The sequence below is a fragment of the Falco cherrug genome, chromosome 16, assembly GCF_023634085.1.
Source record: "Falco cherrug isolate bFalChe1 chromosome 16, bFalChe1.pri, whole genome shotgun sequence".
Lineage (NCBI taxonomy): Eukaryota > Metazoa > Chordata > Aves > Falconiformes > Falconidae > Falco > Falco cherrug.
This window is the reverse complement of record NC_073712.1, coordinates 7,965,216-7,986,278: the sequence shown is the minus strand read 5'-3', so window position 1 is coordinate 7,986,278 and position 21,063 is coordinate 7,965,216. Positions and strand designations below refer to the sequence as shown.

The 21,063-nt window shown below is 51.7% G+C and overlaps 3 protein-coding genes across 4 annotated transcripts; all 3 read right to left on the bottom strand.

Annotated features, from left to right (window-relative positions):
- Nucleotides 1-125: 125 nt before the first annotated feature.
- On the bottom strand, nt 126-4,277 carry LOC102051959 (11-beta-hydroxysteroid dehydrogenase 1-like). The gene is made up of 6 exons (XM_005447099.3): nt 4,085-4,277; nt 2,990-3,120; nt 2,286-2,397; nt 1,968-2,153; nt 1,271-1,414; nt 126-838 (listed from the first exon to the last, which is right to left on the bottom strand). The coding sequence occupies exons 1-6, from the start codon at nt 4,170-4,172 to the stop codon at nt 618-620; spliced, it is 882 nt and encodes a 293-aa protein (XP_005447156.2). The 5' UTR covers nt 4,173-4,277; the 3' UTR covers nt 126-617.
- A 1,227-nt stretch (nt 4,278-5,504) lies between these two features.
- On the bottom strand, nt 5,505-10,518 carry LOC102053319 (11-beta-hydroxysteroid dehydrogenase 1). Of its 2 annotated transcripts, none has more exons than XM_055728011.1 (6): nt 10,081-10,518; nt 9,294-9,424; nt 8,602-8,713; nt 7,782-7,967; nt 6,765-6,908; nt 5,505-6,080 (listed from the first exon to the last, which is right to left on the bottom strand). In XM_055728011.1, exons 1-6 carry the CDS (start codon nt 10,166-10,168, stop codon nt 5,860-5,862), a joined length of 882 nt encoding a protein of 293 aa, XP_055583986.1. In that variant the 5' UTR covers nt 10,169-10,518; the 3' UTR covers nt 5,505-5,859. The 2 variants fall into 2 exon arrangements, with proteins under 2 accessions (XP_055583986.1, XP_055583987.1); XM_055728012.1 differs by lacking the exon at nt 5,505-6,080 and adding an exon at nt 6,200-6,673 and having other exon boundaries at nt 10,081-10,514.
- Nucleotides 10,519-16,833: 6,315 nt separating this feature from the next.
- Nucleotides 16,834-17,694, bottom strand: G0S2 (G0/G1 switch 2). The gene is made up of 2 exons (XM_055728093.1): nt 17,612-17,694; nt 16,834-17,421 (listed from the first exon to the last, which is right to left on the bottom strand). Exon 2 carries the CDS (start codon nt 17,389-17,391, stop codon nt 17,086-17,088), a length of 306 nt encoding a protein of 101 aa, XP_055584068.1. The 5' UTR covers nt 17,392-17,421; nt 17,612-17,694; the 3' UTR covers nt 16,834-17,085.
- Between the last annotated feature and the right edge of the window lie 3,369 nt (nt 17,695-21,063).

The following is a 21,063-nucleotide window of genomic DNA, read 5'->3' as shown; positions in this document are numbered from 1 at the left end:
AAGGTCTTTAGGAAGTGAAAGCAGCGTTAATGCAAATCATGCAGGGAGGTTGGTTTAACCAGCTGGGCGCTGATAAGGGCTCTATGCCTGTTTGCATGGAAGAGGAATGTAAGTAAAAGCAGAGATCTTGTAAAATAATACAGAATTTATTTTTTTCAAAGACCAGCCTAGAAAGGGATACATGACCAAAAAAAAATAAAAATCCCCGTTTCAAAGGCCCTCTTGTAGCTTTGGGTGGTTTGTGCTGCTGGCCCTAATCCTTGTTCTAGGCCACGGCTCAGCTCGCCTCCTGCAGCGCTCAGCACCGCTGCTGCCGTGGCTTTTGATGGGGGAGTGGTTCCTGCTGGTGAGCAGGACACTGGCAGCAGATCCTGCCACCTGGAGCTTCTCTGAAGTGCGTCTTGGTTGGAAAAAGCCAGTTGCAAGAGTTTGTTACTAAAAAGGATGTTTTCATGCTGTGTGTTGTAGTCTTCTGGTGCATCCCGTCTCAGGCTGCCAGGGTGCATCAGCATGGGGCTGCCCCAGTGATGTGGAAAAGGGCGCTGGAATAGCTGGATTAAAACCCAGTTCCCTCGTGCCTGGCACAAGGTGTCCTGGCGTGCTCGCTGCCCCGGTAGCTATGTTCTTTTGATGTTTTCCACCTTATAGTTGCTCCTGATGAAGGAGTCAAGGAAGTCGGGGGCTATGGCATGAAGGAGGAGCAGGCTGCTCACCGCTGAGGACGGGTAGTGCAGCTCCCGCTGGCGCAGCGTCCCGCTCTTGATGATCTCAAGCGCGCACTCCTCCTTCGGCGCTGGTGTGCCCCGGATGGCGTGCGAGACTGCTCGGACAGCGTTCTCTGCAGGGATGGGAGGACAGGGAGGGAAGGAGCAGTGTCAGATGGAGGGGCTGCCACAGGCACCACCAGCCTAGTTGGGGTGTCTGTAGCTTCCTCTGACAAACTCTGGGGACCAGACCTACTTAACGAGGCTTAGAATAGTTCAATAACAATTATGGCGATATCCTTCCCATTCCTTTCACCTCTTGAGTGACACTGGATGGAATCCCCACCTCCCCTGGGTTTACTTCAAGGATAGCAGAGTCAAAGGTCTCGGGCCACACTTTTAAGGAGCGGAGGTCCCGTTTCCACGATTGCCCAGCCACTGCAGGCTGAGGGTCCAGCAGCGGTGGGAAGCAGTGTGCTGAGCAGCCCAGGGCCAGAGGGTGGCTGGTGGGCTCAGCCCTGTCTGAAATGCACGGAGTTGCGAGGCCCCAGTGATGCCGAGCTTACCTGTGTCGATGTAGCCCAGGATGCAGAGTGTGATGGAGACATTGACCTGGTCTGTGATGAATTCGTGTCGCATGGAGCTGAAAAATCCATCTAAGGCGAACTTTGTTGCAGAGTAGGGAGCAGCAAATGGGGAGCCAATTTTACCTGGAGCAGGGACACAAAGTCGGGGTTTGTGTACTGGGCAGGTGTCGAGCTGCATGGCTCTCTGTTCCTCTTGCCCTTCAAGTAACTATAATATTGTGATTTAGGGTGACACAGTAAGCTGTCACAAATGCTTGAGAGAAATAAACAAATGCAGGAATGTTTAAAATGTAACATATGGCATACAGTGGCATAAAGTACCTTCAGTTGTGGGTGATTCTGTTCTTGTATTCCTGCATGCATACCCACGTATAGCAAATGTGTGTGTAATCTGTGGCCACGCACATAAAATAACCTGCTGTGGTGTACCGTTGACTCCAATGCACGAAGGTGATTAGTGGGTGCAAAGAGACTAGCAGGACAGGGCATAGAATATAAATGGCCCAGAGGACTCAAACTGTGCATCTGGGATACCTTACACTGATCCTGACTCCCAGCGGGGTGGCTGTCTGCCTTATGGTCCTTATTCTGTCTTTGAAGAAGAGCCGCAGCAGGGATCCCTTGCAGGCAGAGGAAGGGATGCGGGCGGGGAGCGCCTGGCGCCTTGTGTGCTCACCTGCCACGGATGAAACAACTACGATGCTGCCCTCGCTCTCCTTCAGCATGGGCAGCGCAGACACGGTCATGGCCACGTAGCTGAGGAAGTTGATCTCCAGGAGCTTTCGTACATGCCCAACATCCCCGTTGAAGTAGCTGAAGTAGGAGTAACCGATGTGATTTAGGATGAGCATATCGAGGCCTCCTGCAAGCAGAGCATGTTTGCTATTGGCAACCAGCATCTCAAACCAAAGCAGCTTCTTGGTGGCCAGGATGGCCCCACAACGTAGCACGGGGTGTGCTGGGGAGTGAGGAGGGGCAGCTCCCTGCCACCTACCCCAGGTGTTCTCAGCCTCCCTCACCACCACCTCGGGGAATGCGGTGTCCTCCATAGAGCCACTCACATAGCGGGCAGACGCGGCGCCCAGCTGGAGGCACCGCTCCACAACCTGCAGTGACAGCGAGAGCGGTGTTGGCAGTGGACTCCCCTCCGCAGACCCCCCCATCCCACGAAGGCTGAGGCTGTCTTGGGGCAGATGGGCAGTGCATCTCTCTGTCCCACTGGAAACCCGTCTCCCTTCACGGGAGGAGGCACATTGCTCAGAGAAATGTTTCTGGCTGCAGACTTAGACAATGGCACATCTGAGCCAAATATTTAATATTTATAAATAGGAATGTGATTGCTTAATTTGGATTCTGTTGTATACGGGATGCAAAAACGGTTCAGGCTTTAAGAAAGGGCAAGGGCTGAGCAGACCAGGACTTGGGCAGACTAGTGTTGTCCTTGGTGGTGGCAGAATTCATAGCTGAAGACTGCGGAGAAAGAAATGCCATGCTGTTAGCATTGAATACGCAATTTGTTGCAGTGGGCTCTGTGTGTGTTCAAACAGGCTCATGCTGGGGAAATGCTGTGGTGGATCTGTAGGGTATCTGGCATCTCTGCATGCCTGGGCCAAGGTGAATATCTGCATTCTGCCTGCCTGTGGGGTTCTGGATTGTAAATGTGTTTTGCCAGCCTGGCACACTCTGCTTGCCATTTACTTTCTGCAGCTTGGCCTCCGTCCGTGCCGTGAGCAGTAGGTGGGCCTCCATGCGTGCCAAGTGATATGCCATCTGCTCCCCGATGCCACTGCTGGCTCCGGTCACGATCACTCGTTTTCCCCGCAGCATCTCTGGAGAGGAGGATGCAGAGCTCAGAGCTGGCATAGCCCACACCATCACCCCGCATGCAGGTACCGCAGCTCTTTGCCCCTCGCCTTCAGGTGCAGGGAGCTGCAGGCAGCACCACTGCCCTGCTGCAGTGTGCGCTGCTCATGCAGACCCTGACCGGAGCCCGGTTGTTAATCCCGGTTTGGTGGGGAGCACGTGTGAGGCTTGAGCTTTGCACCCAGCCTGGTCTGGGAGCAGCTTTAGGAAATGGTGAGAGTTGGGTAATAAAAGTATTAAATGTTTAAAGTGGAAAATTCTGTATTTCATAGAATCATCAAATGGTTTGGGTTGGAAGGGACCTGACAGACCATCTGGTTCCCACCCCCTGCCACGGGCAGGGACACCTGCCACCAGCCCAGGTTGCTCCCAGCCCCGTCCAACCTGGCCTTGAACCCTTCCAGGGATGGGGCACCCACAGCGGCTCTGGGCACCCTGTGCCAGCACCTCGTCACCCTCACAGCAAAGAATTTCTTCCCTATATCTAATCTAAATCTCCCCTCTTTCAGTTTAAAGCCATTCCCCTTGTCCTGTCGCTGCATGCTCTTGTAAAAAGCCCCTCCCCAGCTTTCTTGTCAGCCCCTTCAGGCACTGCAAGTTGCTCTAAGCTCTCCCCGGAGCCTTCTCTGCTCCAGGCTGAATAATTTCCAAAATGCATCATCTACTGGATCAGACACCGTGTGTCCCAGCAGATCCAGTATAATCCTGTGAGGTTTCCCGTGCAGCACAGGGTGCTCTGACCCCTTGTCCCAGGAGCTGCCTGAACTCCCCTCCGAGCCCTCAGCCCCCTGCCCCCCGTGCCTTGGCTTTTCCAGCTGTGCTATGAAAGGCCCTTCAAACGGCCTGCGCGCTCCTGCGTGGGCACACACTGCCGCTCTGGCAGCAGCCTTGCTGCCAGTGGTTTTAAAGCATCTTTTTCCAATGACTTACCTTCATTGAAATTCTCGGGTGCTGAATAAAAATAAAAGGCCAGTACCAGTCCCAGCAAGGGAATGAAAAACTTCAGGAGCAGCCCCATCCCTCTGCAGCAGTACAGGCAGGAGCAACAGGCTCCGTGGCTCTGGCTGTGGGTGGTGAACGGGGCTGGGAGTGATTGCAGTTTTGCACGGGTTCTTATCTTGCACAAGTTTGCTGTATCTGTTGGACCTTTTCTTTGTGCTTCCTGTGATTTAGCAAACATTAACCTAACAGAGAGTGTCGCTTTGGACTTTAGGCTGTCCCTTGCACCCTTGTCCTGCCAGGACTTTCAGGTGTGGTTTCTTAAGGCACTGAAAAGCTTCTAGCTCCATAGAGCGGTGGGCGTGTTGTTCAGTGCCAGCCTTTGGGGCTGGGACACCTGCGTCCCCTCAGTGCAGACCTCCACGGGATGGATGTCCTTCCCTCTCTCTCCATTCCACTTCTCAAACAGAGGCAACGCTTCCCTTCCTCGCAGGCTGCTGCAAGGGTTTATTGATCAGCACTATCACTGTGGTACAGGTTAATGTGAAAATCTAGAGAGCAGGGCTGGCAAAGTTTGTGGTTTTAGACCTTACTGGTACTCTTGGCTTATCCTGCATGGTATCGCCATTGGTGTAACACTGAGAGTTTGTTGGGTTTGTTTTATACCTCAAACGTTGCACTCTTGTCTTGAGGAATCCACCGATTGCAAAAGGCAGTAAAAGAGCCAAGCAGGTGAATAATAAAGATCTTTAGCTTTCGTAAGGGTTGAGTGTCACACTGCTCAGCATCTGCTTGGGCATACGGTGAATGGGTTTGCAAATAACTTTCTGAAAGAGAAAGTTTAAAGGGCAAAACCTACTCTGTGTGCACTGGTTTGTGTAGGCGATCCTGGCGTAAGGAGAACAGAAATGCCGGTTCCTGATTTTCTTTAGAAAGTGAGGGGGAAACTGTCCCGAGGAGCGCTTCAGCGGGAAGGGTTGGGGGAGGTTTTGTAATTGGTGCTGGGATGGCCAGGACCGTGGTAGATGTAACTGCATCAGCTAGGGCAGTGCTGCCAGTCGGGGAAGCAGTGCAGGGCTCGCTGCGGGCTTGGCCTTTGCTTTGGCGCTCAGTGTGCGTGGCTCCTGGTGCCCGAGCGCTCGGCTTAGGGTAGCAGTTCAGCAGCTCTGTGCATCTAGAAGGCATTTTCCAGTTATGATGTTTGTGTAAGAAACTGTCTACCAAGTTTGGGAAGTTTTGCTGGGGGTAAAATTTGCATTTAATTGAGCCATTAAAAAAAAATAGGCTAAAAGACGGTTATTCCTAAAATAATGAAGGACTATTGTAAGGCTTTCCTGTCAAAGTGGAGTTACTCGCAGCAGCTTTCGGTAGTGGAGAAAACGGGGATAAAAAACCCCCACAGAACACACAGAACTGTTAGTAAATTTTATTGACTGAGTAGTTTGTGCCTACGTTTTCCCTAGTGTGGGGAAGGGAATGGGTCTAACCAGGTGGGATGCTGCAGATGCAGGGGATCCCCCCCGCCCCGAGCCGCCCCCTCGGGGGTGCCGCGTCTGCTTCCAAGTGCACCCCTCCTTCCGAAAGCGCAAGCAGAGGCTGCGCGGGGGGGCACACGGGACACCCCGTCCCACCGCGCGAGGTGAGGCGGCTGCAAGCGCCGTCCCCGCCGGCAGAGGAGGGTGTTGCACCGGGGAACCCTCCCGAGCCGCCGGTGAGGGCCGCTCCGTTAAGCCGGGCGGTGCCGGGGGGGGGCGGGGGGGACAGCGCTAATTCTTCTCCGCGCTGTCCAGGCGGTAGCGGCTCCTGACCAGGTAGTCCAGCAGCTCGGCGGCCCAGTCCCGCAGGAGCAGCGGGAGCCGCGTGGAGCCGTAGCGGTAGTAGAGCTCCCGGCGGCGCAGCGCTCCGCCCTTGAGGATCTCCAGCGCGCACTCCTCCCGCGGCGCCGGCGGCACCAGCAGCCGGTGCGCGGCTGCGCGCACCGCGTTCTCTGCGCGGGAGCGGAACGGCGTCAGCCGGGGATGCTCCCCCCCCCCCCCCGCCCGGGAGATGCTCTGCTCCCCCTCGGGATGCATGTTCCTGCTCGCCCCGGAATGTTCCTGCTCCCCCCGGGATGCTGGTCCTCAGCCTGGCTGGGGGTGAAGAGCCAGCGGCGGGGCGGAGGGAGGCCGGCGTGCGCATGGGGAAGCGGGGAGAAGCGGGGCTGGGGAAATGTCTTGTGGAAACCGGGTGTATCGGTACGGGGGTTGGGGGGGGGGGGGGGGGGGTCGCTTGTGGGGTTGAGCCCAGCGCCCGCAGAACGCTTCCAGCCGCCCACGCCGCATCCCCGTACCTTCTTGTCGCATCAATAGGTGGGATTAACGGGAGAGAGGTGGCTGGCACATCCATGCGGGCTCATGGAACGTTACACTGTGCCGGCCGGTATGCAGTGGCTGGTTTAATGTAGCGTGGGGAAAGAAGTGAGTTTTGAGACTGTTTTTTGGTGGAAGAGAGGTGGACCCCCCAGAGAGTGGAGGGTTTTTGCATGCACTCACACCACAGCAGGGCTGGAGGGAAAGCAGCAGCGCAGGTAAAAGGGGAGAGCTGGTGGCAGAGGGAGGCGAAAGGTGGGATTAGAAACTGAGAAGGTGATGCTCAGCTCCTGATCAGCCGGATCAAACAGCACTGATCTTACCAGTATCAATGAAGCCAAGGATGCAGAGCGTGATGGAAACATTAACGCTCTGAATGCTGAATTCCTGCCTCAGTGAGCTGAAAAATCCGTCCAAGGCAAACTTAGTTGCAGAGTAGGGGACCGTAAAGGGAAACCCGACTTTACCTGGACACAGAGTGAAGTTCTGTTACAGCACAGAAAGCTGCTCTGCCTGAACCTCTGTTTTGCCCATCGTCAGATAAAGTATTTTACCCCAAAGGGACTTTGCTGTTGGTGCAATATCATCCTGGCACCTGAACAGCAGCACCACAAATGTTCCCCTCAGCCTCTGGCTCTTTTAAGGTCTTAAGGCCTTAACACCCATGGCTCATGTCTCTGCTCAGGGTACAAGCAACCCGCAGTAACTATGAAACCCTCAGAGGGGAGAGATGGAGCAAAGTTTGAGTTCTTGTCTCTGGACACTGAGCTAAGCTGATCATCAGAAGACTAAAATACCAGCTGTGAGTGGGGACATCTGTTAGTAATTTAGTTTCCTGACTGAAGGGAAATTTATTCAAACAGAGTCATGTTTTTGTGAATAGAATCAGTCTAACTCACTCCACAAATATTAGCAGGAACTTGACCTACCAAACCAAGATTGTCAGAGAACCAACGCAGTGAGAAATTACTGCATTTCCACTTTTCTCCATAAAATAGGGGGTATATGAGCTCTGCTGCTATAATGAGCCTGACACCAGGGTGTGGGGTTTAATTACAGGGCTGGTCAGAAAGCAAGCTGGCGCAATTGGATTCTATCAGAGAACAAATTCCATCAAGAAAATACAAAAAAAAGATCTCGATGGTTTCTTTCTTTTTTTTCCTTTTTTTTTCTTTTTTTTTTTTTTTCCCCGCGTGTGTGTGGTTTGTTTTTTCTTTTTGAGTGTATTAAGCAGTTACAGCTCCTTTAGGATGCCTGGTGTCTCTGCATGCTACTTCTGAAAATCAGCCCATGGTGCCTTTTGACTGAACCCCATGTCACCCACCTCACTTCCCACTCACCTGCCATGGATGAAACAACTACGATGCTGCCCTCGCTCTCCTTCAGCATGGGCAGCGCAGACACGGTCATGGCCACGTAGCTGAGGAAGTTGATCTCCAGGAGCTTTCGTACATGCCCAACATCCCCATTAAAATAATCGAAGTACGACGTGCCAACGTGATTAAGAATCAGCATGTCAAGGCCTCCTGCAAGCAGAGGAACAGGTGTTAGTGCTGGGTGGGAGAGGGCTGCAACCAGCAAAACGGAGCCTTTCCGGGGAGCAGAATACACATAATCGAAAGAAATCAGGTTTTTGGGTCAGAGCTGTGGCCTGTCTTCTCTGGAGTAGGGCTATAGTCCGGATGGTGGCTGCCAGTAAAAATTTTGCTGTGGTTTTATTTTTTGGCTCAATACAAAACCACCATGGCACAAGAGCAATCACCCTTGGGCTGTCTGTGGGCCTGGGGTGGGGGAGGGAGCGCTCCATGCAGAGCTGAGACACTATGTTTCCGCAGCCGTGACCCATGCCCACAATAGCGAGGCTGCAAGGGGCCTGATGGACGGTTTCAGACCGCAGTAGCTTGGGGTGATGAAATCCAGGATTATGGTACTGTTACAGGATGTTATGAGGGCACAGCGCTGAAATCGGGAGCGCAGTTCAGTTTGAGCTGGAGTGATGAAGCTGGGCAGAACTGGGGACAAATCTTCCCCATCTCCATGTCTCCTGTGTTGTTTTTTGGTTGTTTTTTTTTTTTTAGTGGGTGCATGGCAAAAAGCAGCATGGCCAAGGTGAGAAGTGATGTTCTGCTGTCGCTTGCAGCAAGCAGGCTGTAAACGTACCCAGCGAGGTCTCTGCCTCCTTCACCACGTGCTCGGCGAAGGCCATGTCCTCCATGGTGCCGCTGATGTACCGCGCAGAGGCTGCCCCCAGCTCCCGGCACCGCTCCGCCACCTGCCACACCAACACCACATGTCAGAAACCCCCTTCCCCGCCCCGGGCAGCAAGAGCATCTGTGCTCCCTGTGATGTGTCCCTGCCTTAGAAAAGTGGTTTGGAGTTTTTGGAGCATGTTTGGAGCCTTTTAAGCTTCAAAGGGAGCCTGAAAAATTCTTCCTTTGGTGAATGCGTTACCCAAGGCAGTCTGGCTCTTTATCCATGCGGTCTGTGCTGGAGTTGCGTGCGTGCAGGGTGAGCAGGAGCCTGTATATCACTGCAGTGGAATGAGGGTGGGTGTGTGCACTGAGGGAGCCTGTGTGTATGGGGGTATGTGTACATAACCGTGCAAGTTCAAATAACCTCTATGTGCTACACAGAGTGCGTGCATCTGTAGGAGAGGGACTTCTGTGCATGTGGAAGCCCCAGACAGCACAAGGATGCATCCCCATGAACGTAACCACCTATCTGGTATGTGTGCCACGGCAATTACGTGTGCATATATTAATGTATGTACCTGTGGTGTGAGATTGGCCTTCACATGTTTGTGTGTGCACTGCTATGAACACGCATGTGTGAGTGCTCAGCTTGCCATTTACTTTCTGGAGCTTGGCTTCTGTCCGTGCTGTGATCAAAATGTGGGATCCCATCCGTGCCAGGTGATATGCCATCTGCTCTCCAATTCCAGTGCTTGCTCCAGTGACAATCACCCGCTTCCCTTTCAGCATCTCTGGGGACCAAGGCACAGGAATTTAATTTATCCAAATGCTATTTAAAACTAAAATAATAAAAAAAAAACCCGAAAAAAAAATCCCTTTAATGCCTTCAGGGTAAGTAGTTAATTGGAAGCTAAGTGAGCCTGCAAGTGCAAAGTGTCCCGTACCAGGACGTCTCTTCCATCTGCTGGAAAAAGCAGCGCTGAGGAGCAGCTGCAGCTCCTCACTGAATGCAGTGACACAGGGACGGTGCTCGAATCTTTCAGCAGTTTTTTCCACAAGTCAGGACACCGTTTATAAACGCCCTGACTGTTTTGTAATAAAAATCATGGACTAAGTGCATGCTTCAAAACTTGCAATCCAACCTGTAGAAGTCATGTTTATAAATTCTTCTGCTATACACTGGAAAATGGAGTGCTCAGAGCCTCTCCGTCTCAGACCCCTCTCCATCTCAGACCCCTTGGCTCACCTGCTCCCTCAGGAAGTATTTCTGCATATTACTTGCTCAGTTTGGTTTCCAATCTTTTTTTTGAAACAACTTTCCAGTATCAGCGACCACACAAAGGCTCAGACATGGTTTGGTCCAAGCGCTGCACAGTTTCTATGCAAAACACTCAAACATGGCTTTTAGTATTTTTTCCTTAAAGACAGATTCACTTTTAATACTTACCCGGTTTGAAATTCTCCCTCGCAGAATAAAACCAGAAGGCCAAAACCAATCCCAAAAAGGGAATGAGAATCTTTTGCAACTGACCCATCCTACTGTGGAGTCAGGAAATAAAGCATGAGAGAGAAGAAGGGAGGGAAAAAATCCCTCTGCAGAGCTGCTCCAGGGGGAAACAGCAATGCCAATCCTTTAAAACCTGTTAGCGAAGGAGCTGCAACTTCCAAAGCACTGGAAAATCACGGGTGGATGGATGAGTGAAGCAAACCCTTTGATCTGCTTCCCCGCTGGAGCTGGCGAGCCTCGGCCTAACCGGCGGTGCTGTTTGGGTTCTGCCCGGCTCTTTTCATATTTCCTGTCCTACGTTAAAATGCTGAACTTTGCACAACACCCTGGAAGAGGTGTGTCTTTGCTCAGCAGCGTCAAGTTTCACTTGGAGAATATTAGAGGCAGCCCAGTGCAGGTGGTTAAACATTGTCTCTTATTCCTGCTGGCACGTCCGTGGGTCCGCGTGGATGTGCAGTCCGGGTCCCATTGCTCGCAGCGGGTCAGGGACTGGGGGCTGCTGTGCGTGTGGGGGGGTGCAGCAAAGGTCCTGTGCTCCCCAGGGCATCACTGCTCCATGACCCGAAGCAGCTGCCTGCCGCCGGGATGCTGGGCAGCGGGGCCCAGCAGTGCGTACCACCTCTAAATGGCTCCAAAAATGCTGTGCAGAGGCAGGGTTTATTTTTTTCATCTCTGCCTGCTCCTGTGAGCAGATGAGGGAGCAGGGGCTGAGCTGAGCCCACCACCGGGGCTGTGACCACCCCAGCTCCAGGGGGCCGTGCAGGCACAGGAAGGTTTGCAATGCAATATTGAATGCTGTTTTCTGCAGGGAAAAATGGTCCTTGCTGCCGTGGTTCCTGCTTTGAGTTTTGCAAGAGTTTTGTTCTTACTTTTTAAGCGAATATGGTCTGAAGAAAACCCACGTAATATCCGCTAGCTCCCTGAGCAGCAGCAAATTCACAGCCATCGATCTTGCGCAATAGGTGTAAGCTATGTTCCAGCTTTGGTTTGGCACCGGTATCTTTGTTGTGGAGTACCAGTACCGGCTGTGGTACATGGGATGGGGACGCACTGCGGGAGCTTTGTGTGCCCCTGGATCTGCTCGCTAGAGCTCCTGAGCCGGCGGAACATCGCGTTTGCTGGGACAAGAGCCTGATCTGCAGTGCGGGGGCTGCACCGTGCTCTGATATAAGTGGGCACAATGCCGTGGTTGTCCCTCTCAGACCCCCCCCCCCCCCTACTGTAACCAGTCAGAAAGAATTATGTAAAGAATTATTTTTTTTCCCCCCTATCACAGCTTTAAAATAAAGATGGTTTAATTTAGTGGCATACCTGGTATGGCAGTGGAGCTCTCTGGCATTGCTTCTGCTTTATGGATTGTGGGTTTTTTTCTGCCTTCCTACTTCTGTCTCAACTTTCCCTCTGATAAGAAGCACTCAACCCCCTTTGGTCAGGTTGGACCAGTACAGCCACTCTGCCTCTTCCTGCCCCCTTTTGCTTTTAACTTGGGTCATGGTCATGGGGCAACCATTTCATTCCTTGGCTTGGGAGAAAAAAAAAAACCAAACAAAAAACCAAAAACTCATTAACCTTACCTCTGCTGTGGTCTTGTCTGTGTTGCCAGCAGGGAGAGAGGCTCTTTTCAGATGTTGTCTTTTGTTACTAGCGTTAGGATACTGCAGTAGAGCAATAACTGTCAACCTTTGTGCACTGGCTGCAAGCACGTTGGGAGGGTATCGTGCTCTTTGCTCTGCCTGGTGCGAGGAGATGCGTGGCCGGAGGCAGCCTGGTGACTATGGAGCCGAACGCTGCGCTTGCCCTGCCGGTGTGGTGTTGGATGGCAATTGTCTGTTTGGGTTGGGTTTTTGTGTGAAACAAAGTAGCTGATAAGAAAGGACTGCGATACAGAGTATTTTGGACATAACTTAAACTTTTTATAAAAGAAAATTTTGCGTGTGCCATTTAGGGTGTCCTGTGTGAGGTGAAGCGTGGGGCGGTGCTGGCGTGGTCCCCGGGAGGGCTGGGGGCTGCGGCGGCAGCAGGAGCTGCCGGATCCGTCCCTGCTTTGCTGTCCGCGTGGGTTTGCTCTTTGCCGCCTGTTGCCCTTCCAGGGTGCTGCTGCTCCTCACTCCTACTCGCAGCTTTTTCTGGGTTTGTTTTGCTGTGTGCAACTTAAGAACTTGTTTTTAACCTTTTCCTGAGGGCGGGGAGCGAGGGATGGGAGAGGAGGGCAGGAAGAAGTGACTGTGGAGAAGCGTTTTCTGATCTCAGCTGGTCCTGGCCCTGCTGCTGCCAAACACTCCTGCTCTGGCAGAGGGGAGCTGGGTGGCACGGCATGCCCGCTCCGCAGACAGGGCGCCCCGGGGGGAGGGGGGCAGCCTGTTGATTCTGAAACAGCTTCACCCAAGTTTTCCTGGATGTGTCCCCCTGCTACAAGTCCCTTCTCTATTGCTTGTTTTTTTGAAGCCGCGTTGTTCAAGGGGTGATGCTAGGCGCTGTGCTGCTCTGTGCAGGGGGGTGGCTTCATTTTGTGCCCCCGGAGCTCGCTTGGAGGAAATGGGTATGGAAAGGGACTTGTTCTGACAGCAAACGGGCAGAGCAGCCGAGGGGGGCTGCTGGAGAGCCCCCGCCGTGCCCGCAGCCTGTGCTGCCTGGAGGGAGCGCGTTCCGGGGCAGGGCTGAGGCTCAGGCAGGTTTGTGCGTGCAGCTCAGAGACTCTAAAGCACTTGGCAGAAATTGGGATACCGCTTCTGTTTTTTCTCTTTTGAGTAATATTTGGCTTTTTTCAACCCGTCATCAAATCTTTGTTAAAGCAGGGCGTTTTCCTCCCGCCACCGCCCCTTGCTCTCCTTTATCACATAGACATTAAAATGTTAATTTCGCAGACCCGGCATACTTTACCATGAACACAGATTTAATTCCTTTCTTTACAGATAGGGATATCACCTTTATAAAGGGCCACCCTCAGTGACACTTTAGGCTGATGTGCCTGTCAGCGGGATGCTGTTGCACCATGACAGACGTGCGTGTGTCCTGGCACGGCTGCACGCCGTCTCACTGTGGCTTCTGGGCATGGCCCGCGGGCAGTGCTGACACCCTGCAAACTCCATCACTGTCCCAGCTGCACCGTTTCGGGAAAATGCACTCTCAGGTCCCAAGGGAGACTTGAGGTGATTGCAGGACTGTGTTTGTTTTGACATGGTATTTCTACTCACTGCCAGTTTAGAGAAAATACTGTGATGTTCAAGTCATTTCTAAGCGCGACATTGATTTTCTTCCTGTGTGACCAAATCAGGAATTGCTGCTTTGATATTTGATTGTTGGTGCTGTGGCTGCTTTGAGTCTTGGCCGCTGTCCATGTTCCCGGTGCCCTTGGTGTTGGGTGGCAGAGGCTGATATGCTTATCTTGGGCCCCTAAATTTAGCCTGGCCGCTCTTGAAACATCCAGAGTCCAAACCACAAATAGCAAGTGAGGGCTTCTAAAGATGTTCGGCTCATGCCCTTGAACCAATTGGCCTGTGCAGGGAGGGCTGCAGGGTCTTAGGTGGCCTTCAACTTTGTGTGATGAAAGCCTGGACAAGAGCTCCAAGCTGAAATAAGATCTTTGAAGGATGGGTGCAGACAAATGCTCACCAGAGCTCATGCCAGCTGCAACTTGCCTGAGGATTTAATGCACCAGGAAAACATCACGCTTTGTAGGTTAGAGTAAACTAGATTCGGCTGAGTCTTAAAGAGAATAATAGAAATAAACCTCATGCAAACTTGGCAATGTAACTCCCACCTCGGGCAATGTGTGGCTCTCCTCAGGAGCTTATCCCTCAGGACTTCAGTTTAACTTAGCCTTAAATGCTCCATATGCTTCCACACCATAGCTTGCCTCAGGTGTCCTTACTAGTACTGACTGTACATCTTATTCCATCTGGTTGCTTTCTGGTATATCCCAGCAGTTACAATTAAAATTTGCCTTTGCAGTTCACACACAGGCTTTCGGAATGACTGCTGTGCTCCGCTGCCGATGTGTGTGGATGTTCTTTGCTGGTTGCATGGGTTTGCATTTGTGGCCATTGTGTTGGCCAGGATTTGCTGCGATTGTCTGGTGTCAGGATAGAGCTGTGAGGCGTTGGAGATGGGGCTGGGAAACAGGCCGGTTTGGAGAGTCGTGCCGTGGTTTAAAGGCAGGGAAGTTTGCTGAAGCTTTTTAATCTACTGCACCTGGCAAGTCTGTCATTCATCATAGTTAAAGTGATGTTAAATGGATTACCAAGCTTCCATGCACCCCGAATTTATTGTTGTGTGGTTTTAAATAAGACTTTATATGGTCATTGTGGTAAAATCAGACATTAATACATGTCTAATTCATCACTCTGCAGAAAGCGGGTGCTGTCTAATATCAATGCAATTCTAATATCAGTGCAATCTGCCGTGGAAATGGTAACGCGTAGGCTTGACCTCTCAGGCTGAACTTTCAGGGTAATATGTGGGTGGTAATGACCTCTGAGATTGCAGTACGTCAAGAGGCAGGAGATTGTCTTCTGCAGGACATGATTTTACCAAGTTGGCTCCAGAACTGCCGGCGCAGTGCGGTGGTTTAGCTGTCTAATCCCATTAGCTGTCTTAGGAGCAGCTATTTTGATTGTTCCACAAACCTCTTTGCTTTAAGCTCATAAACCCTGTGACTAGATAACTGTGGAGAGGAGATGTGGGCAGCAGGGTGCTGGCATGATGTGAGGAGGCCACATATGTGGTGTGAAGGCAAACCTGAGGTCCAGAGCCAGAAGTGGTGGAGGTCAGCCTGGCTGCGTTCACCTGGAGCTCCCTGGTTGCCTCTGGACTCACAAGCTGGGCAGCTCTATCTCCTCATTTTTAAAATCTTCCCTTTCTCCTAGGGCAGGATGAGACAGCTATAACTTGTAGAGAAGTCCTAATCTTGGGAACCGAAGTGTGATTAACAGAGTTTGCAGCTGCCTTGGACAAAGACGTGATTGTCATCTCAGTTTAATCCGTTTGTCAACTGTTTAGCTCTGCTTGTCGCAGCAGTGATGCTTCTAAATGACAGTAACGCGTGAGAGCTCAGACCTGGCAGTAATTTTGTTTGCAGCTGGCAGACAGCATCCACACACACCGGCAATGGAGCATGGCAGAGTCACTCCGAAAGCTCGTGAATTGCAAAGACAAATTTTAACTATAAGTACTGGGACGCAGCCACAGACATTCAGGCCCTTGGTTTATCCATGCAGTAAGTGTGCCACAGGGAATTCCAGGTCAGCCTTCCCTGTCCCTGAGGGTGTGCTGCAAGCGTAGGACCTGTTTAAAGCTGGAATTGGGGAGGAGGGGGAGGATGACAGAGATTCATCAGCTGATGGCTTTCTTCAGGCCTGAATTCTCCTTTCTTGTTTTCCTATGGAATTACCATTGGTATCAATGAGGTGTTGGATTGTTCAACCTTGCCAGAGACCGAAGGCTTGGTCAGGGACTATATGAAGTGTTTCTTGAAGGCCATTTTTAATTGGACTCTCCTCTTTTCCCCATAAGGAAAAGGAACCTCATACTTGATTCAAAGCTTGAAGAGTTTTTGTGAGGACTCGGTAAGACTCCTCCTCCGCAATGTGCTGCTGGGTTTATTTTAACAGAAATAATTGTCAACAAAATCGATTGTTGGTTGTACATTATGAAAATGTAAGGGTGAACTTGTCTGCGTTCTTATGTGCTGGGATTCTGATCTTAACTTGTGCAGCTCTAGGAAGAGCCATGCATTCGGCACCGGTGTCAGGCAGCATTCCTTTTCCATAATCTCCTGCTGTTTGTGTCAATTGTTTTGCTTTTAGCTAAATAGTGGCATATTGCTGGTACATCTCCCCCCAGTTTGTGTACAAGGTGTGTAGCCTGCTCCTGCCTCTGCCCTGCTGCCCCTGTCTCTGCCACTGAGCGGGTTAAGAGGGATTTTCTGCCCCAGTCATGACTGGCAGGACTCTTTCCCTTCTGCGCCTTGGGCAGGATCTTTCAGCTGTAGCTGTCTGGAGGGTTAATTTGAGCAACGTGACATAGTCCTGAATGCAACAGATTCTTACCAAGTCTGGGAGAGATTTTTAAATAGGTGAAAGTCCTCCAATATTAGAGTCTGGCAGTGCTCTGGGTGCAGCCCTGAAGTGTGGATGTGTTTCCATACCCTCCAGGTTGACTGTGCCATTGTGTGTCTCCATGCTTCAATTTTTCCATTTGTGACACCCCAATAAGCCTGGAAGCTAGTATTACTCTAGCTAGTATATTCTGTATTAGATGGCTGTAGTGGCTTTGTGAGGGAGCCCAGAAAAGATAGGATATTTAAATTATTTTTTTTTCAGCTGTGCAGCAGCTGTAGCCTGTTAGGAGGATGGCTTTTTTAAATAGCTCTGGGCACAAGGCACAGATCTGTGCCATTAAACCCAGATAACCCTCTCTCAACTTGGGCATGTCTGTCACTGTGTGAGACAAGTGCCCCCCTTCCCCAATGGCCCGTGTCAGAAGGGAGGTGCTGCCAGAGGTACAGGACCACCAGCCCACTTGCTCCCAGAGCGGTCTCACCGAGGGGGGCTTCATGGGGAGGGGGAGGCCACCACCCTCAGCTCTTCCCTGGGGCCCCCCAGCTGCCCCTGGAGTGGAGCCAGAAGCACAAGTGAAACCAATTTGCCCATCGGTGAGAAGGCTTTGAAAATAAACATAGCTAGAAAGCACTGGTACTGTATAAAATATTTATTGATTTTGCAAAATGTTGTAAAATGCAACTGTAAGAAAAATAAGAAACCGTGCTGTGCATCTTGCACATTTTTATACCAAGAAAAGGTATTTTTCCCCCCACTGCTGCACAGCAGCAAATAGAACCGTTCACTCCTTCCGAGCCCGGTGGTCTCCTCCAGGCAGCCCTTCTCCCTCCTCGCTGGAACCACCGCGGGTACAAGCAGACAGCAGAGTCTCTCGTGCGTGGGGCGCTCAGGACGCATGCGGTCTGGTCACCAGGGCCCTCTGCACCACCGCCGCCTTCGCGCCCTTGCCCAAGATCACATCCTCCCGTTTCTGGGCGAGCATCTGCCCTCGCCTCGGGGCAGGTGTCCTCTCCTCCTCCTCCTCCAGCCTGCCCTGGGCGGTGAAGGGGCTGCACACCGTCTCCACCAGGCCGATGACCACGCCGAGGAAGGCCAGCACGCTGCCCAGCACGTACAGCTTCACCATCTTCCTGCCGGGCTTCTGGCTCAGCATCTCCCTGGCGAAGGGGATCAGCTCCTGCACGGTTTCCATCTCCCGGCGGCCGCTCGGAGGGTGCCGGTTCTGCAGGAGAGGAGGGGGCACGTCAGGCACCGCCGGGCGCTTCTCCCCGCGCCGCTCGGACCCCCCGCCCGCCCCCGCCCCGCTCGGAGCGCGCCCGGGTGATGGATGTTCCGCCCCGGCGGGGGCTGCCCGGCAGCGCGGACCCTTCACAGCCGCCCCCCCCGCGGCGTGCCCCCGCGCACCCCCTTACCCAGAGCCGGGGCGGTGGGCGAGCGCTGCGGGCTGGCTCGGCTCGGCAGCTGCTGCCCGGCGCCACCGCCGCCGCCTTATATGGCCGCCGGGGCGGGCGGGGCCGGGGCGGGCGGGGCCGGAGCAGCCGCCAGCACGGGCCGCCCCCCGCCGCCTTGGCCGCGCTTGCCCTTGATCCGGCCAGGCTAAAAAAAACCCCTTTTTATTTCTTTTCCTCCCCCCTCTTCTTTTTTTATCCTTCTTTCCTTTTTTTTTTCTTTTTTCTTTTTCCTTTATTCCCCTGTCTTCTCTTCTTTCCTTCTCTTTTCTTCCTCTCTTATCTTCTTCCTTTTTTCTCATCTTCTCTTCTTTTTCTTCTTCTTCTCTTCTTTCCTTCTCTTTTCTTCCTCTCTTCTCTTCTTCTTCTTTTTTCTCATCTTCTTTTTCTTCTTCTTCTTCTCTTCTTTCCTTCTCTTTTCTTCCTCTCTTCTCTTCTTCTTCTTTTTTCTCATCTTCTCTTCTTCTTCTCTTCTTTCCTTCTTTTCTTCCTCTCTTCTCTTCTTCTTCTTTTTTCTCATCTTCTCTTCTTCTTCTCTTCTTTCCTTCTTTTCTTCCTCTCTTCTCTTCTTCTTCTTTTTTCTCATCTTCTCTTCTTCTTTTCTTTCCTTCTCTTTTCTTCCTCTCTTCTCCTTTTTTTCTCATCTTCTCTTCTTTTTCTTCTTCTCTTCTTTCCTTCTCTTTTCTTCCTCTCTTCTTCTTTTCTTCTTCTCCTCTTCTTTTTTCTCATCTTCTCTTCTTTTTCTTCTTCTCTTCTTCTTCTGTTCTTCTCAACTCTTCTTCTTCTTTTCTTCTCCTTTTCTTCTTCTCTTCTCTTCTTTTTTCTCCTCTTCTTTTTCTTCCTTTTTTCCTCCTTCTCTTCTTTTCCTTTTCTTCTTCTTTTCCTTTTCTTCTTCTTTTCCTTTTCTTCTTCTTTTCCTTCTCTTCTTCTTTTCCTTTTCTTCTTCTTTTCCTTCTCTTCTTCTCTCCATCTTCTCTGCATCTTCTCTTCTTCTTTTCTTCTTCTACAAAACTCATTACTCTTTCCCTCCCCCCACCCCCCAAAAAATAAATTGACCTCAAAGTCTGATTTCAGAGCCAAGACATCATACGTGCAACTTGCAGTGCAGCTCCATGCCTGCTTCTGTAAGAAATGTTCAATATATTAGCAGGAGCTTTGCTGAGCCAGCCCTTTGGAGCAAGGGAGAGAGTCTGTGCCCATAGCTCATAAAATATTACAGCGTTTGGGTCTAGAGCTTGGTTTGTGCATGGTCCCATTCAGCAAAGAGGTGTCTTTGCTTTGCTGCCCTTTCTTGCAGTGAAGTGGGTAAAAAAAGTGCCTTGGGGAGGCGTAGCAAAGGCGTTACCCAGGACAAGGCGTGAAGACGTTAAAGGTTTCTATAGGTGGTTCATGGCAAAGGGAACCATTAGATAGCAGATAGACGTGACGTGTGACAGCACATTGATGTCTTGGAAATGAGAGAATAACTGGGAATTCCCAAGCTAGTGAAAGTTACTGTTAAGACCCTGTTTTTCAGTTTTCCTACACTTGATGCTGAAACTCTGTAATACCCACTTGTGTCACTCCTTGTGATTCACCTAAAGGACAGCACATTTCCATTTTGGGGAAAAAACAGAAGGCTCCACTGTCACACTTCTTCCCTGGCTTGCTGCCGAAGAGCGTTGCATCAATAACACACAGCAAATTACATCATCTGCTGGCTCCGTCAGCACACATATACTGCACTGGCTGGGAGGGCCATATGCATTTCAGTGGCTGCTGACCTTAGGGAAGTTGCTAAAGCCGCAAGAAGTTGTTGGGATTTACAACTTCTGATTTCGCATGGCAGGTGATGGTGTCTGGACAGATTTCTCACGTGATCCGTGTGGCTGAGGGTGGGAATTGTGCTGCCAGGGCAGCAATACAAACTACCCCACGGTGTGAGCTGATGCGATAGCAGTGTTTTTAAGGAGCGGTTGGTGTGTGGGAAGAGGTGAAGGCTCAGAGGGAGCCTTCGGAAGATGCTGTAAAGGAGGCTGCAGCCCAGCGGCTCCCCAGGCTGGATTTCCTGGAGTGGCACCCCGGGGTGTTCGAACCCTGGCGAGGCACAGCCCGGACGGTGGGCAGGCGGCCCCCAAAGCAAACTGGAGCTGGAGGGGGCTTGTCCTCAAACCAGGCAGAGAAAAATGGGGGTTCTCTTACTCCGTGCCCCCAGCACATGGAAAAGGACTGTGGCACAGGGAATGGGGGTTTGATGCTGCTGAGCTGGGTTTTATCTTGGCCCACCTGGGAGAAACCTCCGTGTGATGTGAATGACTGGGGCTGTGTTTCCCCTTCCTGCTGCTGCTGCGACATCGCTGGTGCCGCAGCTGGCGCATCCGTGTGCCTGGCAGAGCCGAGGCTGAGCACCGCTTCTGTTCTGGGTGTGGGACGGGGCAGAAGAGAGCTCTGAGAAATGGGGGAACTGCTGGAGTGTGTGTTCATTAGCTAGAGAACTTCCTTCTTTCATTAGAGGTTTTGAACACCTTCCTTTCTGGAAACCTGTCCTGCGAGGTGATACTGCCCAAATTCTGATCGAAAATCACTGAACTGGCTCATAAGGGTTGGATCAGATGATCTTTAAGGTCCCTTCCAACCCATTCTCTGATTCAGTAATTAAAACCAGCCTAAAGTCTGGCTTCTGTTGGGGTCACAACTCCAAATTCTTGTTTGCACTCCTCCATGCTGTTTTCCTGCCATCTTCTCCTGCCCTGCCCGGGGTTCTGGGCATTAACGCCCCACTTGGCTCCTGACGGTGGGAACGCGGGCGCTGACTGTCCCGCCTCACAAAGGGACAAGCTGCTTGAGTTTGTTTGGGGTTTTGTTTTGGTCGTCCCCCCCCTTCCTTGCTGAGCTCTGCTGTGGGCATGTGTGGAGCAGTGAGTCACCCCTCGCTCCTCACATCCCGCACGTGGGAGGGTGGCTGGTGGCTTTCCCCACTGCCACCCCTCCTGCCACCCGCAGCACCCGCCCTGGGCGGGAGAGCATTGCACAGCAAGCAGAGCGCTCCAAGGAAACACTGCTGGTGAAAACTTGGGGATTTTTCTGCAAGTTTTGAATGTGCTTAGGAAACTGGATTGCAGGACTGGCTGTAAAAGTTGCTAAAGACTTGTCTATCCCTCCTCAGCGTCTGCTTTTTTTTTTTTTCTTTAAATAAAAGGTCCTTATCTTCTCTGCCAACTTGGCAGCAAAGGTTGCAGCTGATTCCTGCATTCAAGCTGTTTTTTTCTTCTGCAACGCTTTGAAAAATGACCATTGCAGAAACGATAGCTGAAGGAGACAGCAATTAGACAGGGAAAGTTCAAGGTCACCGTACCTCCAGCCAGGGCTGGCTGCATGGCGAGGCTACCAGCTCTTTGCAGTGTAAGATGTGCTCTCGCCTTCCAGCCCCAGAGCAT